Genomic DNA, 20,408 nt, shown 5'->3' on the forward strand with positions numbered 1-20,408 from the left:
GAGAACTGGAAAACAGTCTGTGTTTCATCAAGATTTGTTAAAGACCCATACAGTGTATCCAGGACATCATTAACCTAACATTATTTAAGAAAACACCATTATATCATTTTAATTGGACATTTTAAAAAATAATGAAACAAATTGAACATTCAATAACATGTGGTTTTACATGTAAAAAGATTTACATTACAATACATTTTCCTTCGATGAACACAGGTTCTTCACTGCATGACGGCAATCATTTTCAGATAGCGTCAGGTTTAGTTCATTCAATTTATGAATATTCCCGATAATTTCCCGCATTGTGTCATTGTTTTTAATTGTTTGACCAAGGATGACGCCAAGTTACTCACACACAGTGTCCCATGCCTGCAACGTCGCATTTATATTTTTAACTGACCCTCGGACTTTGATCGGCTCATGCTACATTTCAAGGCTTTACTTAATTCTTTTAGAAAACAGAATATCCGAATATAAATGTTATGTAATTATTTTTAATGACCATCAGGGTAAGAGTGTCAGTGAAGTCCTTCGGACTCCACCCACTTAGAACAGCCCAAATGGAGTTCATACACCGATGGACGTTAAAATAAGTATTTCAATCATGTTTACAGTTAAGCTCTTCCAAGATTTGTAAAATTTTATATTCAATAAACAGGTAATAGCCTATGTTTTTACTTTCATATGATTTCCACTGTATTCCTGTATGTAAAGTAAATTGTAGTCCGACAAAATGTGAACACGTATGTAATTTCACTTCACAAGTGTCATGGTGAATGACCGTTTGGTGTCCATTGTTACATCCCTTCGAAAGTTAAAGGCGTTGTTTTTGAAAGAATAAAGCAAAATAACTGTAATTATATCTCTCAAAATTTGTATTTTATTGAAATGGTATAAAGAGGCATGTTATTTTCATGTTTATGCCTTTCTTATCCAAATAACTTCTTATTTAATGTAGACTTTTGAGTCCAGTTACATCACCGAAAGGTTATAGTGAAAATGAACACTTGTTCATGTCGATGGTAATCATATTAAAGTTGAGTATAAACACTTAAGAGCCAGCAATGTTTAGATAATTAACAGTGTTAGAAATAGCCGCCTGCCCGCTTGCCCGACAAAGTTAAAATACGGTCGGGCAAGTTACTTTTGACAGCAACTTGTCCGCCGGGCAAGTTAAAAAAATCGCCGATGTTTATACTTTGAAACGAAACTCCGAATCACGTTTGTTAAACTAAATTTGATTGGTCGTGAAAGTGTCAAGCAAACCAATGGCATTTAGCGATACAAATTTGCGTATCATTGTAAACTGGTTCCCGCTTGTCTTCTATGTAGTATAGCGTAGTAGTCAGACGGGAACCAGCTTAGTATCATTGTTGAAATATGCAAAATGGCGACAACTATCCTTTATTTACGAAAGGATATGTACCGGATTGCAAAAAACGGAAAACAGAAACCGAAAAAAATGAAAGGAAAAGAGATTTCTAGTCAGGTTAATGTAGTTGCTCTTGAAAGATCTGAATGCAATGAAATTAATGAATGTAAAGAATCTGTTGAAATAGGTATCCAGGTTAATGTCAGTGATGAAGTGAGTCAAAGTGAGTTCGAAGATGAAGACTATGAGAGTGATGATGATTATTATGATGAAAATAATGTATGGGATGATTTGAAAGAACCAAAACTGTGTTTGCCAGAGAGAAAAAAATGTGCAAGAGATGCATTTACTGAATTTTACAATTTGTTCAATGAATGATGCTGATAGTGATACAATCTTTTCATGATTATTGATAATACAAATGAAACACAGTAAAATTGGTTGTTTATTTTGTTTTGTAATAGTCATTGACTGTCCTGATGCTGGAATAGTTTCAATACCATAGATGTAAAACTGTTTGCAAATAGTCTCGGACTCCATATTAGTAATCTGTAGATTGATGGCTCATAGATTCTTTTCAGCTACAACTATCTTAAACATGTATTTAGCATACACTCAGTAGCATGGAATGAACTTTTGAAAAGCAGGTCCCATACATGAGCACTTAAGCACATGTAGATAAAATGAAAATTTTCAAGCAAACAAGAGGGCCAAATGGCCCTGAATCGCTCACCTGTCATATATTGCACATTCTTCCATTATATACAAATATTGAAAACCTAAGCCTATGAACACGGGGCGTGGCCAATTTTGACCCCAGGGCTAAAGTTTGAACAATCTTAATAGTGGTCCGATAAACGATGCTTCATACCAAATATCTAAGGCCTTCGCCTTTTGGTTTCGGAGAAGAAGATTACTTAAGTTTTCATCATATACATATATAAGGAAACCCATGACCGCCCGGGTGGGGCCATTTTTTGACCCCAGAGCCAAAGATTGAACAATATTGGTACAAGTCAACTAGATGGAATATCATGCCAAATATCTAAGCTCTTGTCACTACTTGATTTTACGTGTGTATCTATATATGTATATTTGTAATTAATTGTTGTATGTGGCCCATATTGAAAATTGGTATGTGTACTAAATATGTTATCCAGTTTAAATTAAGACGTTATTTGTCTTTGTGAGTTCGGAGAAGATTTTTTAAGTTTTCACTATAACCCATATAGAGAAAAACCATTAGCCCCGGGGTGTGGCCAATGTTGACCCCAGGGCCATAATTTGAACAAACTTTGTAGAGGTCCACTAGACGATGAATCATGCCAAATATCTAAGCTCTAAGCCACGTAAGTTCAGAGGAGATGATTTTTGAAGTTTTCACTATAAACATATAGAGAAAACCCATGACCCCCCAAGGGGGCGGGGCCAATTTTGACCCCAAGGCCATAATTTGAACAATCTTTGTAGAGGTCCACTAGATGATGAATCATGCCAAATATCTAAGCTCTAGTCCAAGTAAGTTCAGAGGAGAAGATTTTTGAAGTTTTAACTATAAACATATAGAGAAAACCCATGACCCCCCGGGGCGGGGCCAATTTTGAACAATCTTTGTAGAGGTCCACTAGACGATGAATCATGCCAAATATCTAAGCTCTAAGCAACGTAAGTTCAGAAGAGATTTTTGATTTTATTTACTATAAACATATAGAGAAAATCCATGACCCCCCGGGGCGGGGCCAATTTTGACCCAAAGGCCATAATTTGAACAATCTTTGTAGAGGTCCACTAGACGATGAATCATGCCAAATATCTAAGCTCTAGTCCAAGTAAGTTCAGAAGAGAAGATTTTTGAAGTTTTAACTATAAACATATCAAGTATACCCATGACCCCCCAGGGCGGGGTCAATTTTGACCCCAAGGCCATAATTTGAACAATCTTTGTAGAGGTCAACTAGACGATGAACCATGCCAAATATCTAAGCTCTAGTCCAAGTAAGTTCAAAGGAGAAGATTTTTGAAGTTTTCACTATAAACATATAGAGAAAACCCATTACCCCCAGGGCGGGGCCAATTTTGAATCCAAGGCCATAATTTGAACAATCTTTGTAAAGGTCCACTAGACGATGAATCATGCCAAATATCTAAGCTCTAGTCCAAGTAAGTTCAGAGGAGAAGATTTTTGAAGTTTTAACTATAAACATATAGAGAATACCCATGACCCCCCGGGGCGGGGCCAATTTTGACCCCAGGGCCATAATTTGAACAAACTTTGTAGAGGTCCACTAGACGATGAATCATGCCAAATATCTAAGCTCTAGGCCAAGTAAGTTCAGAGGAGAAGATTTTTTAAGTTTTCACTATAAACATATAGAGAAAATCCATGACCCCCGGGGCAGGGCCAATTTTGACCCAAGGGCCATAATTTGAACAAACTTTGTAGAGGTCCACTAGACGATGAATCATGCCAAATATCTAAGCTCTAGGCCAAGTAAGTTCAGAGGAGAAGATTTTTTAAGGTTTTCACTATAAACATATAGAGAAAACCCATGACCCCTCGGGGCAGCGCCAATTTTGACCCAAAGGCCAAAATTTTAACAAACTTTGTAGAGGTCCACTAGACGATGAATCATGCCAAATATCTAAGCTCTAGTCCAAGTAAGTTAAGAGGAGAAGATTTTTGAAGTTTTAACTATAAACATATCAAGTATACCCATGACCCCCGGGGCGGGGCCAATTTTGACCCCAAGGCCATAATTTGAACAATCTTTGTAAAGGTCCACTAGACAATGAATCATGCCAAATATCTAAGCTCTAGTCCAAGTAAGTTCAGAGGAGAAGATTTTTGAAGTTTTAACTATAAACTTATAGAGAATACCCATGACCCCCCGGGGCGGGGTCAATTTTGACCCCAGGGCCATAATTTGAACAAACTTTGTAGAGGTCCACTAGACGATGAATCATGCCAAATATCTAAGCTCTTGTCACTACTTGATTTTACGTGTGTATCTATATATGTATATTTGTAATTAATTGTTGTATGTGGCCCATATTGAAAATTGGTATGTGTACTAAATATGTTATCCAGTTTAAATTAAGACGTTATTTGTCTTTGTGAGTTCGGAGAAGATTTTTTAAGTTTTCACTATAACCCATATAGAGAAAAACCATTAGCCCCGGGGTGTGGCCAATGTTGACCCCAGGGCCATAATTTGAACAAACTTTGTAGAGGTCCACTAGACGATGAATCATGCCAAATATCTAAGCTCTAAGCCACGTAAGTTCAGAGGAGATGATTTTTGAAGTTTTCACTATAAACATATAGAGAAAACCCATGACCCCCCAAGGGGGCGGGGCCAATTTTGACCCCAAGGCCATAATTTGAACAATCTTTGTAGAGGTCCACTAGATGATGAATCATGCCAAATATCTAAGCTCTAGTCCAAGTAAGTTCAGAGGAGAAGATTTTTGAAGTTTTAACTATAAACATATAGAGAAAACCCATGACCCCCCGGGGCGGGGCCAATTTTGAACAATCTTTGTAGAGGTCCACTAGACGATGAATCATGCCAAATATCTAAGCTCTAAGCAACGTAAGTTCAGAAGAGATTTTTGATTTTATTTACTATAAACATATAGAGAAAACCCATGACCCCCCGGGGCGGGGCCAATTTTGACCCAAAGGCCATAATTTGAACAATCTTTGTAGAGGTCCACTAGACGATGAATCATGCCAAATATCTAAGCTCTAGTCCAAGTAAGTTCAGAGGAGAAGATTTTTGAAGTTTTAACTATAAACATATCAAGTATACCCATGACCCCCCAGGGCGGGGTCAATTTTGACCCCAAGGCCATAATTTGAACAATCTTTGTAGAGGTCAACTAGACGATGAACCATGCCAAATATCTAAGCTCTAGTCCAAGTAAGTTCAAAGGAGAAGATTTTTGAAGTTTTCACTATAAACATATAGAGAAAACCCATTACCCCCAGGGCGGGGCCAATTTTGAATCCAAGGCCATAATTTGAACAATCTTTGTAAAGGTCCACTAGACGATGAATCATGCCAAATATCTAAGCTCTAGTCCAAGTAAGTTCAGAGGAGAAGATTTTTGAAGTTTTAACTATAAACATATAGAGAATACCCATGACCCCCCGGGGCGGGGCCAATTTTGACCCCAGGGCCATAATTTGAACAAACTTTGTAGAGGTCCACTAGACGATGAATCATGCCAAATATCTAAGCTCTAGGCCAAGTAAGTTCAGAGGAGAAGATTTTTTAAGTTTTCACTATAAACATATAGAGAAAATCCATGACCCCCGGGGCAGGGCCAATTTTGACCCAAGGGCCATAATTTGAACAAACTTTGTAGAGGTCCACTAGACGATGAATCATGCCAAATATCTAAGCTCTAGGCCAAGTAAGTTCAGAGGAGAAGATTTTTTAAGGTTTTCACTATAAACATATAGAGAAAACCCATGACCCCCCGGGGCGGGGCCAATTTTGACCCAAAGGCCATAATTTTAACAATCTTTGTAGAGGTCCACTAGACGATGAATCATGCCAAATATCTAAGCTCTAGTCCAAGTAAGTTAAGAGGAGAAGATTTTTGAAGTTTTAACTATAAACATATCAAGTATACCCATGACCCCCCAGGGCGGGGTCAATTTTGACCCCAAGGCCATAATTTGAACAATCTTTGTAGAGGTCAACTAGACGATGAATCATGCCAAATATCTAAGCTCTAGTCCAAGTAAGTTCAAAGGAGAAGATTTTTGAAGTTTTCACTATAAACATATAGAGAAAACCCATTACCCCCAGGGCGGGGCCAATTTTGAATCCAAGGCCATAATTTGAACAATCTTTGTAAAGGTCCACTAGACGATGAATCATGCCAAATATCTAAGCTCTAGTCCAAGTAAGTTCAGAGGAGAAGATTTTTGAAGTTTTAACTATAAACATATAGAGAATACCCATGACCCCCCGGGGCGGGGCCAATTTTGACCCCAGGGCCATAATTTGAACAAACTTTGTAGAGGTCCACTAGACGATGAATCATGCCAAATATCTAAGCTCTAGGCCAAGTAAGTTCAGAGGAGAAGATTTTTTAAGTTTTCACTATAAACATATAGAGAAAATCCATGACCCCCGGGGCAGGGCCAATTTTGACCCAAGGGCCATAATTTGAACAAACTTTGTAGAGGTCCACTAGACGATGAATCATGCCAAATATCTAAGCTCTAGGCCAAGTAAGTTCAGAGGAGAAGATTTTTTAAGGTTTTCACTATAAACATATAGAGAAAACCCATGACCCCTCGGGGCAGCGCCAATTTTGACCCAAAGGCCAAAATTTTAACAAACTTTGTAGAGGTCCACTAGACGATGAATCATGCCAAATATCTAAGCTCTAGTCCAAGTAAGTTAAGAGGAGAAGATTTTTGAAGTTTTAACTATAAACATATCAAGTATACCCATGACCCCCGGGGCGGGGCCAATTTTGACCCCAAGGCCATAATTTGAACAATCTTTGTAAAGGTCCACTAGACAATGAATCATGCCAAATATCTAAGCTCTAGTCCAAGTAAGTTCAGAGGAGAAGATTTTTGAAGTTTTAACTATAAACTTATAGAGAATACCCATGACCCCCCGGGGCGGGGTCAATTTTGACCCCAGGGCCATAATTTGAACAAACTTTGTAGAGGTCCACTAGACGATGAATCATGCCAAATATCTAAGCTCTAGGCCAAGTAAGTTCAGAGGAGAAGATTTTTTAAGTTTTCACTATAAACATATAGAGAAAACCCATGACCCCCCGGGACGGGGCCAACTTTGACCCCAGGGCCATAATTTGAACAAACTTTGTAGAGGTCCACTAGACGATGAACCATGCCAAATATCTAAGCTCTAGGCCAAGTAAGTTCAGAGGAGAGGATTTTTTAAGGTTTTCACTATAAACATATAGAGAAAACCCATGACCCCCCGGGGCGGGGCCAATTTTGACCCCAGGGCCATAATTTGAACAAACTTTGTAGAGGTCCACTAGACGATGAACCATGCCAAATATCTAAGCTCTAGGCCAAGTAAGTTCAGAGGAGAAGATTTTTTAAGTTTTCACTATAAACATATAGAGAAAACCCATGACCCCCCGGGGCGGGGCCAATTTTGACCCCAGGGCCATAATTTGAATAAACTTTGTAGAGGTCCACTAGACGATGAATCATGCCAAATATCTAAGCTCTAGGCCAAGTAAGTTCAGAGGAGAAGATTTTTTAAGTTTTCACTATAAACATATAGAGAAAACCCATGACCCCCGGGACGTGGCCAATTTTGACCCCAGGGCCATAATTTGAACAATCTTGGTAGAGGACCATTTGGTGATCCTACCTACCATATATCAACGGCCTAAGCCTTGTGGTTTGGGAGAAGAAGATTTTTAAAGTTTTTCCTTTTGGTTGCCATGGCAACCAGAGTTCTGTATGGAATTGAATTCTTTGAACAACTTTGATAGAAGACAACCCAAGGAACCTATGAAGTTTTATTAATATTGGCCTAGCGGTTAAGGAGGAGATGTCTTTTAAGTAAATTGTTGACGGACGACGCACGCCGCACGACGGACAAAAGGCGATCACAAAAGCTCACCATGTCACAAAGTGACAGGTGAGCTAAAAAGGCAATTTCATAAAAAAAAATCTAAAAAGATATTATTATAAATTGGAAATAAAATTTAGTAGAATTACGTATGGTTATGTAAATCAATAATAAATCCAAAAATATTTATATAATGTGATTGTAAGTCTTAATAAGAACAATTAATATCTGCCATAAATAGAATGATACAAGAAAATCCAAATAGACATTATTTAAGAGTCGGTAGTTGCACTTGCAAAATGATAATCATATTTATCAGATATATGAAACAGCTGAAAGTTCTCAAACATAGACATTTATGTTCAAATATCACCGGTAAATAAAAATAATTGACCTAGTGACCTAGTTTTTGACCTGGGTTGACCCAATATGGAACTTGACCTAGCTTATGTTAAGATGATCATTCTGACCAAGTTTCATTAAGATAAGGCTAAAATTGTGACCTCTATTTTGTTCACAAGGTTTTTCTAATAATTGACCTAGTGACCTAGTTATTGACTGTGTATGACCCAATATCGAACTTGACCCAGATTTTATAGAGATGATCATTCTGACCAAGTTGCATTAAGATTAGCCTAAAATTGTGACCTCTATTGTGTTCACAAGGTTTTTGTAGTAATTGACCTAGTGACCTAGTTATTGACCGCAGATGACCCAATATCGAACTTGACCTAGATTTTATAGAGATGATCATTCTGACCAAGTTGCATTGAGATTAGGCTAAAATTGTGATCTCTATTGTGTTCACAAGGTTTTTGTAATAATTGACCTAGTGACCTAGTTATTGACCGTGAATGACCCAATATCAAACTTGACCTACATTTTATAGCGATGATCATTCTGACCAAGTTGCATTGAGATTAGGCTAAAATTGTGACCTCTATTGTGTTCACAAGGTTTTTGTAATAATTGACCTAGTGACCTAGTTATTGACCGTGAATGACCCAATATCAAACTTGACCTACATTTTATAGCGATGATCATTCTGACCAAGTTGCATTGAGATTAGGCTAAAATTGTGACCTCTATTGTGTTCACAAGGTTTTTCTACTAATTGACCTAGTGACCTAGTTATTGACCGCGGATGACCCAATATCGAACTTGACCTAAATTTTATAGAGATGATCATTCTGACCAAGTTGCATTGAAATTAGGCTAAAATTGTGACCTCTAATGTGTTCACAAGGTATTTCTACTAATTGACCTACTGACCTAGTTTTTGACCCCAGATGACCCAATATCGAACTTGACCTAGATTTCATAGAGATGATCAGTCTGACCAAGTTTCATAAAGATTAGGTCAAAATTGTGACCTCTGTTGTGTTCACAAGGTTTTTCTAATAATTGACCTAGTGACCTAGTTATTGACTGCGGATGACCCAATATCGAACTTGACCTAGATTTTATAGAGATGATTATTCTGACCAACTTGCATTGAGATTAGGCTAAAATTGTGACCTCTATTGTGTTCACAAGGTTTTTGTACTAATTGACCTAGTGACCTAGTTGTTGACCGCGGATGACCCAATATCGAACTTGACCTACATTTTATAGAGATGATCATTCTGACCAAGTTGCATTGAGATTAGGCTAAAATTGTGACCTCTTTTGTGTTCACAAGGTTTTTCTACTAATTGACCTAGTGACCTAGTTTTTGACCTGGGTTGACCCAATATGGAACTTGACCTAGCTTATGTTAAGATGATCATTCTGACCAAGTTTCATTAAGATAAGGCTAAAATTGTGACCTCTATTTTGTTCACAAGGTTTTTCTAATAATTGACCTAGTGACCTAGTTATTGACTGCGTATGACCCAATATCGAACTTGACCCAGATTTTATAGAGATGATCATTCTGACCAAGTTGCATTAAGATTAGCCTAAAATTGTGACCTCTATTGTGTTCACAAGGTTTTTGTAATAATTGACCTAGTGACCTAGTTATTGACCGCGGATGACCCAATATCAAACTTGACATAGATTTTATAAGGATGATCATTCTGACCAAGTTGCATTGAGATTAGGCTAAAATTGTGACCTCTATTGTGTTCACAAGGTTTTTGTAATAATTGACCTAGTGACCTAGTTATTGACCGTGAATGACCCAATATCAAACTTGACCTACATTTTACAGCGATGATCATTCTGACCAATTTGCATTGAGATTAGGCTAAAATTGTGACCTCTATTGTGTTCACAAGGTTTTTCTACTAATTGACCTAGTGACCTAGTTATTGACCGCGGATGACCCAATATCGAACTTGACCTAGATTTTATAGAGATGATCATTCTGACCAAGTTGCATTGAGATTAGGCTAAAATTGTGACCTCTAATGTGTTCACAAGGTATTTCTACTAATTGACCTACTGACCTAGTTTTTGACCCCAGATGACCTAATATCGAACTTAACCTAGATTTCATAGAGATGATCAGTCTGACCAAGTTTCATAAAGATTAGGTCAAAATTGTGACCTCTGTTGTGTTCACAAGGTTTTTCTAATAATTGACCTAGTGACCTAGTTATTGACTGCGGATGACCCAATATCGAACTTGACCTAGATTTTATAGAGATGATTATTCTGACCAAGTTGCATTGAGATTAGGCTAAAATTGTGACCTCTATTGTGTTCACAAGGTTTTTGTACTAATTGACCTAGTGACCTAGTTGTTGACCGCGGATGACCCAATATCGAACTTGACCTACATTTTATAGAGATGATCATTCTGACCAAGTTGCATTGAGATTAGGCTAAAATTGTGACCTCTATTGTGTTCACAAGGTTTTTCTACTAATTGACCTAGTGACCTAATTATTGACCGCGGATGACCCAATATCGAACTTGACCTAGATTTTATAGAGATGACCATTCTGACCAAGTTGCATTGAGATTAGGCTAAAATTGTGACCTCTATTGTGTTCACAAGGTTTTTCTACTAATTGACCTAGTGACCTAGTTTTTGACCCCAGATGACCCAATATCGAACTTGACCTAGATTTTATAGAGATGATCAGTCTGACCAAGTTTCATAAAGATTAGGTCAAAATTGTGACCTCTATTGTGTTCACAAGCAATTGTGAACGGACGGACGGACGGACGGACGGACGGACGGACGGACGGACGGACGGACGACGGACGAAGAGTGATCACAAAAGCTCACCTTGTCACTACGTGACAGGTGAGCTAAAAAGTGGGTTTTTGTGAAGGCTTTTTTTAGTGCCAGGAGAGTGCCATAATGCAGGATTTTGCATCAAATTGTCGTCAGACCCCCGGCCGTAAAGGGCACCTCGCTACGCGAGGTGCGCCAAGTCGCTTTGCGACTTGGGGGCAACTTACACTTTGAAGGGGCAAGTTATTTTTTCAGGTAACTTGCCCTTTGGGCAAGTTACCTAAAAAAGTTAATTCTAACACTGTAATACAGAAAAACTTAACATCAGCACATAAAAGCAGATAGTGCCATCTTTCTGTCATATTGGCCTTGTTACACCACAAACAAAGTGAAATTTCTAAATGGCTGTATTTACTTTCCATGTGTTTTTTTTTTATATTATCCTCTCATTATCTTGTAGCTTATGTGACATATTTCATTAATAGAACATAAGATATACAAAAATTACATCTTGAAAAACTCATAAATGTTGGACACCAAGCCATTAGTGATGTAACAAAAATGTGCTGGACAGAAAATTCGTCCTCATATATATATATTCAAAAACTCATTACAGACCTTTTTCTATAGTACCCACCGGCCGACCGGCCCGACTATCGGACCTATTCCCAAAGCAAAATATATGATATTTTTCCCAATCTTCGGAAAGTCTTTTTATCTGTACTGGTTCGTTCAACATCCTAATAAATTATGTGATGGTAAGTTTTGGGGATATTTGAATTCAGAAATCATTGGTTTTCATCACATTCAGAGATCAGTATGAAATATATATATATTATCTGTCATGATTTATTGCAATAGATATTAACACACCAAGGATTGATATTTCAGCCGTTTCAGGTCTTTTGAAAAGGAAAAGAAACATATATTTAATAATTTCCTCATTCGCAGGAGACCGAAAATCTTGTTCTTTTAACTGTAAATTTTTCCAAATTCGGCATATTTCGCAATGCAATTTTTCCAAAAATGTTTAAAGTCTTCCCAAAATGGGCAGAAAAAGCCCTGCATTACAACAGGCTAAACTCTAAAAACATGCGTGGGATATTTAAATGACTACTCAATATTCAATGCATTTTTGGAATAACAAGAGCTGTCACAGAGACTGTGCTCGACTATTCCTCCGTTAAACAATTGCTAAGTTTTGTTGAAACGTGCATGGATCATTGTAAAATTTGATAATAAGCAAAACCTTAACTAGTATTCATAAGTGAAATAACAAATGGGGCACAACTTGCATATATAATGTGAGATAGAGTTATTATACTTGATTGTATAAAGTTTCAATGCATAAAATCAAGTAGTTGCGGAGTTATTGACTTAAATCTACTTACATGCAAAACCTAAGCCAGAATTTCTAAGTCAAATAATAAAGGGGCAAAATTTATATTATATGCAATATAGAGTTAGCTTACTTGGTTATTCAAGTAGGTTGGATCGTTGAGTTGTAACCATTGTATACAGTCTCAATGCAATACACCATGCAGTTGCTGACATATTACCCTACATGTATGTCTGCCTTAAAAGGGCTGTCTCATGTATGATAAAATAGCGGAAAAAAAAGAAAATTGTCGAAAACTGACATAAACTTGGCATCGATGTGTACAATGCATTGAAACTTACTAACTTAAGTACCATATAGTTTGCAATTTATTTAAGTTTAGCAGTTATTTCGTATTTTTCCATTAAAAAAGATTACTGGGTATGTCTATCAGGTAGAATTCATTCCTTATGTGTGATTGGCTAGTCGGTGTTATCACGTGATATTATTATATTAGGTGTATAGCTTAATTATATCACCCGATTAGAGTAAGCCTTTGTAGCTCAGTAAGACGCTGGACTTAAATTTTGGCAACGCGGGTTCGAACCCGGTCTCCGACACAATTTTTTTTTACATTTTGGTACTTTTTAGCTTGACAATTCGAAGAATAAGGAGAGCTATCCAAGTCACCCGAGTGTCGGCGTCAGCGTCGGCGTAACCAATTATGTTAAAGTTTTTGTAAGAGTTTGTGTACCACCTCAAATATTTTCAAAGTCCATTAATTGACATATGGCTTTGAAACTTTGCACACATGTTCACCATCATGCCCCCAACCTGTACACAGGAGGAAGTAACTTTATCAAGCATTTTAACAAAATTATGCCCCTTTTTCGACTTAGAATTTATGTTAAAGTTTGCGTACCACCTCAAATATATTCAAAGTCCATTGACATCTGGCTTTGAAACTTAGCACGCTTGTTCACCATCATGCCCCCAACCTGTACACAGGAGGAGGTAACTCTATCATGCATTTTGACAAAATTATGCCCCTTTTACAACTTAGAATTTATGTTAAAGTTTGAGTACCACAAATATTTTCAAATTAAATTTATGTAAATTTCTCAGCACATCATGTTTTGCATTGAAATCTAATTTAACAGTGATCCATGCATGTTTCGCCAAAACTTTTCAATCCATACACCGAAAAGCGGCGGAATAGTCGAGCGCGCTGTCTCTGTGACAGCTCTTGTTTTTACAATTATGATATCAAAGCGTAATACCGTATTTTCTCGACTATAAGCCGGGGAAATTGGGTCCCGATTTTTACCCCCAAAGTAGGGGACCTGTCTTATAAGCGAGTCGATAAAATATTAAAAAAAGATTCAAGTCAAAATCAGTTAAATTTTACATAGGGTATTCGTCTATCCAGTCTATCGTCTGCTGATATAAGTATGGGGCAATTAAGTAAACAACAACACGAAATCTCTTCACCGCGCATGCTCTGACGTCACACAGTGTACCGTTATATCTGCATTTTTTCTCATGGCGCGTGTCAGTATAATTAGTTTGACAGATATATCAAATCAATAAATTGGAATCTTAATAAGATGTAGGTACCTAACTGTCAATTTGATTAAGCAAACAAATGACAATGCGAATATGAATCCTTTATGTTTGTCGCCAATCAAGGGACAATATTGCCTAAAGCATTATTGCTAAACAAACACCTATTCATGCCTCGGCTTTTCGCAGTTATGTTATTGAAGCCATTTATTTTGCCGAAGAACTTCATTGGTGTCTTCAATAAAAAAATAAACTAAAACAAACATATGTTGTTATTGATTAATTATTACAATTTCGATAAGTAACGACCTGTCCTACAAACTTACGTACTCATTTTTAACTTACCTCCAAATAGAGAGCTCACAGTTGACCGCCATTTTCGATAATTGTCCGTTGAGCTTGAACATTTTTACACATTAGGAAGAATTTTAGCATTTTAGATTTGCTTAAAAATTGACCCCGTCTTATAAGCGAGTCGAAACAAAAAGCACCAGATTTCATGGGCAAAGTTAGGGGGCCGTCTTATAAGCGAATCGCCTTATAGTCGAGAAAATACGGTACATTCTATTAGATAATTGTCCTGAGATTCGTTACAGAAAAAAAACTTTTTTTGGTGCCAATCTGTGACACAGTCCCTTTAACATGCAATACCTTATCCAGAATTTCCAAGTCAAATAATAAATAATCAGTGTCAAAATCAAAATAGTGAACTTCATTAACTAAGTAGGTTAGATAGTTTGAAACACAATCTAAAGTTTCAATGGCATACATGATGTATTTGTTGAGATAATGACTTAAAGTTCACTGGTTACATGCAAAAACCTTAACGAAGGTGTGACGTTTTACACCTTTTTGATCAAAATGTACATAAATGCATTTTCTATGTCGTTTTTTCTACACAAAAAATATTATTAAGTCCCATTATGTTTCAGTGATGTTAACTTATTTCTTTGTAAATGTATCAAAATGGCTTCTCTTAACCTTGAATGATAAAAAGAAAATGCAATTACAAAATGCAAAAAAAAAAAAGAATAATCTAAGTATGATCTTAATTTAGCACGCAGACAGCATTCATATCACAGAACTTTCTAAATACCTAAAATTCAATGTTGATTTATAAACTAATGATTTTCATGCTTTAACTAAGTAAGGTTTTAGTTTAAAATGTTTTCCCGGTAATGCATACAAAAACACTTATTTTATCATTATTTTACTCTATGACATCGAAATTGCAGTAAAAATACAGCTATAGAATAAAAATAGTTTTTTTTTTTTGTGGGGTGAGAACCCATGCCGGTCAGGTCAAGATAAAAACAAGACTATATGCCACCCAAACCACTAGACCACGTGAACTACAATACATCTTGACAATATTTTGACATCTTGACCATACATTAATAACATCACATAATAATGTCAATAAACCAATGACACAACAACAAAGCATGAAAGATGATATGTTAGCAAATATCAACATTATTTTGCTGAACTTGGTTCCAGCTTTAAATATTTTAGTTCCAATGCTCCTTACGATTATCAAAAGACAAAGGGCATTAACTCTGTCATAAGCTGAAACAGAGTTATGGTCATAAGTTGATTTATGCTCCAGATAAAGAAAATTGCAACTGGCCAACTAACCACAGGGTGACTCTAATATATTCTCCATATAAACTTTGATGAGCAATAAAGGGTAAAGAAGCAAAAAATACATCTAACGTTCTGACTTGTACTTGTACATTTTACTTTCTGACATTTACATATTGCTTTCTGACTTCTAAATTTCTCGAAACTTCTTAAGCTTAACAGGCTTAAGTCGCTTATATCAATTAGCCAGAATACATACTGAAAATGGATTTTGATAAATGAAAAATGGATCATTCTGATAATCATACAGATTATTCCTACATAATTTCTAAAAATTCTTAAAGTAGTAAATATAACACATTTTATAGAACAACAAAAATAGTGAGATTAGCTTAATCCTGTTATAAGGGACTTACGAAGTTTCGAGAAATTGGGGCCTGAGCAACAGTAGTTTTATCTGTCATCTTGCTTGATGCTACATTCCATTCATTTTTTTTTTCAAAGTAAATTCCAGAGTTTAGATAATCTGTCACAAATCATTAAGACACTTCTTGTAATGTCTGGAGAGCACATGAAAACAAGCACTTTGTAACAAGGCCTAAAAAAAACTAGAGCTGTCACAGGAGTGACGAATACCCCCAAATGCCGCCTGGACACAGGAATGGCAAACCATTCCTTTGAAAAGAGGCCATAACTCCAAGGTTACTGCACACTGCATCTTCTTTTATCATGCATGTATTGTTTTATTTAAATCTGTTGAGTAATTTAGAAGTTACACTGCTGACAAGAAAAACTAGCTGATGCTCTAGCTGATCTCTTCTGGAATAAGACATCTAGAGCATTCACAAGTTTTTCTTCCAACACGATCATCATCAAATTTTACAAGTACATATTTGGGCTTGAATGCATCCTTATCCACCTGGGAATAAATCCCGGGACTGTTCCTGTAGCCGAATTAACAAGTCCATCTGACAGGTCAATATTTGTAGTAAGCACTACTGTGGCAAATATGCCATACTTAAGTTCTGCTGGTATTCCACTGGCATCTGGTCAAATGAAGCATGCTGGATTTGTTTTGTTTGTTCATCTTTCCATGTGTCAATTACTTTTAAGGTAAATATTTGCTCATTTAGTTTTTGAAGGATCTATCGAACTTGACCTGTATCTTCTGATGTTACACCTGTGTACCAAAAAAAGGTCAAATCTGTCAAGCCTTTCATGAGTTTTCGTCCGGAAACCATTTTTCTATTTTTAGTCACAGTGACCTTGACCCCACCAGCCCCAATATCGAACTTGATCTGTATCTTCTGATGTTACACCTGTGTACCAAAAATTGTTCAAATCCGTTTAGCCTTTCATGAGTTATCGTCCGGAAACTGTTTTTCTTTTTTTAGTAACAGTGACCTTGACCTTGGCCCCACCAGCCCCAATATCAAACTTGACCTGTACCTTCTGATGTTACACCTGTGTACCAAAAATTGTTCAAATCTGTCAAGCCTTTCATGAGTTATCGTCCGGAAACCGTTTTTCTTTATTTAGTAACAGTGACCTTGACCTTGGCTCCACCAGCCCCAATATCAAACTTGACCTGTATCTTCTGATGTTACACCTGTGTACCAAAAAATTTTCAAATCTGTCAAGCCATTCATAAGTTATCGTCCGGAAACCGTTTTTCTATTTTTAGTAACAGTAACCTTGACCTTGGCCCCACCAGCCACAATATCGAACTTGACCTGTATCTTCTGATGTTACACCTGTGTACCAAAAAATTTTCAAATCTGTCTAGCCTTTCATGAGTTATTGTACGGAAACCATGAAAACCGACAGACCGACCGACAAGCTCACTCCTATATACTCCCTCAAACTTTGTTTGTGGGGGTATAATAATTGTTTGGTTAGGGTAACATCCTTTTCAAAAATAGGTAGGGTAAATGTAGGTAGGCTTTTATTATTATTTTTTTATAAGGCTTTTTTTTATAAGGCTTTATAAAAGAATGTAATTCTCATCATTGGAGAATGGTGTTAGTTATATTCTGTATAAGCATTTAAGGTTTTAAACCACATATTAAAAAGCATTTTTTTTTCTTCTTTTTTTTAGTTTTTCATTTTTTTTTCAAATTTACTATACAAACGGTAGGGTCAGCGCCTATTCCGTAGGTAGGGTCGGGTTACCCCGAACCAAATGTTGTTTTTTAGGCCCACTGTAAAACAGCTCTGTTTTTGTGAGTGCGCTAGTTCGAATAGTTATAAGGAACTGGACAGAAACATTCAACAAGAAGCAACTTGAGACTGTTCTGTTTATAAAAACTAGTTTAGGAAAATTACAGTAATTACAGACATTGTTAGTGCAGAGTCACCTGGTGCTATAATATGAAACACTCTTATTTTGACGTATTGCATCATGCATGCTAAATGCGGACCCCTTATGCAATATTATATAATACCGATGCTTGCTCACATTTGTCATCCATGCTCAATATTGGAAAACTAAGCAAGGAAAGAAAGTTAGTCAGAAAGTAAGCTATAAAGATGGCAAAAAGTAGCTCAAATTGGAATATTTAACAAAATTAAATCAGAGATTAAAAGATCAAATTAATAATTGACTGCCAAGTAAATCAGAAAATATACATACGCACATATATATATGCATAAAGAAACTTTGTATGTCACTTTGGAACAGATAAAATACAAGAAGAAATTCACAAAGCTAGCAATACCGATGCCCAAATAAAAATTATGGATTCAAAATAACAAGATTTACAAGTAAGAATGCAAGATGTTCAAGTCCCCCAAGATGCAAGATGTTGTTTTTTTGCGCCGGTACCTTTTCATAGTACTGGTATTAATATTATGAGTATACATGAAGTTTAGTTTACTTATAACCTGCATGCAAGGCTGATTAAATGTTTTCTAATGCACCAGTCAATTGTAACCCCCAGGTCCGGGGAAAAGCGGGGACTTTGACTTTCGGTCCAGCCAACCCCAGGTAAAATCCCCGACCTGCGGGGATGAACCGCTGGTAAAATTCCCGCCAAATGCCCCCACACCCAAGGGATCCTAGGTAAAGCACATTTCCCGCTATATTTTGCTTGAAGACAAAACCACCGCATTCACCTGGCACTGCGGGGCCACCTGAAAGGTAAAAACACGGGCCATTTCCCCGACTATCCCCGGTATACCCCCAGACATGGGGGGCCGTGGTTACAATTGACTGTTGCATAAGTGACATATTTTATGAAATAGATTTTATACTGATATAAAAATTAGTAGTTGGTTTACCGATGACCTGCACACATTAATTGCTGATTTAATGTTCTTTGAGTGACATTTTATGAAATAAATTTAATTCTTAAGAAACTACTTTTACACCTGGACATATTTATTCTATTGATTTACAAAATGTATATATTGATTCTCTGCTAAAATGTTTGGATATTAAATTATATTTTTGCTAAAATTCAAACTTCAATATTGGTGTTTAACAAACATAATTAAACAACAGGTATAATGATAACAAAGATGCTGATGATGATGGTCATATAATGTTGCTGTTGCTTCTGCTGTGCTGCTGCTGTTAATGATGATGAGGATGATGGCGAAAATAAAATAATGACATATATTCCTTATCTGCCACTTTTTAATAAACACAATAATCTTAATTTACTGACACTGACTTCCAAGAAGCCAGAAACTCATCTGAAGAATTTTCTAAATCGAAAGTACATCAGGTTTTTTTTAATTTATTCACATTTATCAGATACTTTATTCAGGTATTATTTATCATTTACGAAACATAACCGAGCTTGTAAGTTTCCTCTAAGAATCAGTATATATTTGTCATCAATGGATAATCATAACTGACATACTCAGTGATCCTCCAATGTTGGTGACGCTAATGACAGGGCCCAATTACCAGGAAGTAATATTAGAGTTTTGCGTCGTTGGCAAAATAATCATCGATTTATGATTCCCTTGTGGAGTGACATTTCACATCAAAATAACAGTGTGCATAACTTTAAATATAAATTACAGTTTAGCTATAAAATACGTCAGATTTCTCACCTAAACCACAGTTTTTCCGTTCATTGAAAATCTAAATCGAAAGTACTCCGGCCGACGAGCCCAGCAATATGAGTCTCAATGCGCATGCGTATCTAGCGGTCACGTGACTTCGCCGAAAACGAAAAACTAGACTAGAATTCCACTTCCTCTTTTGAAGGTATGTATCTGTTCGTTTGTGACTTTTGCATAGCATCAGTCAAACTTATTTTCGATTTTAATTCAATGTGAAAATGTGGAAGTTTATTTTGTAGAAAAAACTAAACAATCACTAAGCATTGCATCTTAAATCACTGAAATTTCTACTTTCGCTTTCGATTTATGAAAAATGGACTGATGCGATTTATGAAAAATGGACTAATGCATTTACTTTCTGTCATTAGCAATGTTGATTTCACAAAATGAAATACCAATAGCATGCATAATAAATATTTATTTAATTCAAATAATACTGGGGCCTTGTGTACCTTATTTACTAAATTCTGTCTATTTCATGTACAATATTCAATACACTATATAATTAATGAATATATAATTTTAAAGATACCCCTAAAAGCTCATTATTTTGTCTGATGTCATACTCCGGAACAAATGGGCGATCAATACAATTTTTCTCCCCCCCCCCCCCACCAAATGGCAACTGAGTGCTTCAATATCGATAGCAGGAAAAAATAGATGGGCAAAAGGCAAAATAAACCTTAGATTTTACCTATAAAAAAAAAGAAATAAAGTGTTAGAAAATTCATGATAATAGAG

General features: G+C 36.4%; 2 protein-coding genes across 2 annotated transcripts in view; one reads left to right on the plus strand and one right to left on the minus strand.

Annotated features, from left to right (window-relative positions):
* LOC128211427 (uncharacterized) overlaps positions 1-19,491 on the minus strand; it is a 112,916-nt gene extending 93,425 nt beyond the window's left edge. The window contains exon 1 of the mRNA XM_052916206.1: positions 19,460-19,491. Coding sequence (XP_052772166.1) covers position 19,460 — 1 coding nt within the window. The 5' untranslated portion in view covers positions 19,461-19,491. The remainder of the gene's footprint in view (positions 1-19,459) is intronic.
* Positions 19,492-19,752: 261 nt separating this feature from the next.
* Positions 19,753-20,408, plus strand: part of LOC128211432 (uncharacterized) — a 29,447-nt gene continuing 28,791 nt past the window's right edge. The window contains exon 1 of the mRNA XM_052916220.1: positions 19,753-19,812. The gene's annotated coding sequence lies outside the window, so the exon portion shown is untranslated. The remainder of the gene's footprint in view (positions 19,813-20,408) is intronic.

The sequence above is a fragment of the Mya arenaria genome, chromosome 12, assembly GCF_026914265.1.
Source record: "Mya arenaria isolate MELC-2E11 chromosome 12, ASM2691426v1".
Classification (NCBI taxonomy): Eukaryota; Metazoa; Mollusca; class Bivalvia; order Myida; family Myidae; genus Mya; species Mya arenaria.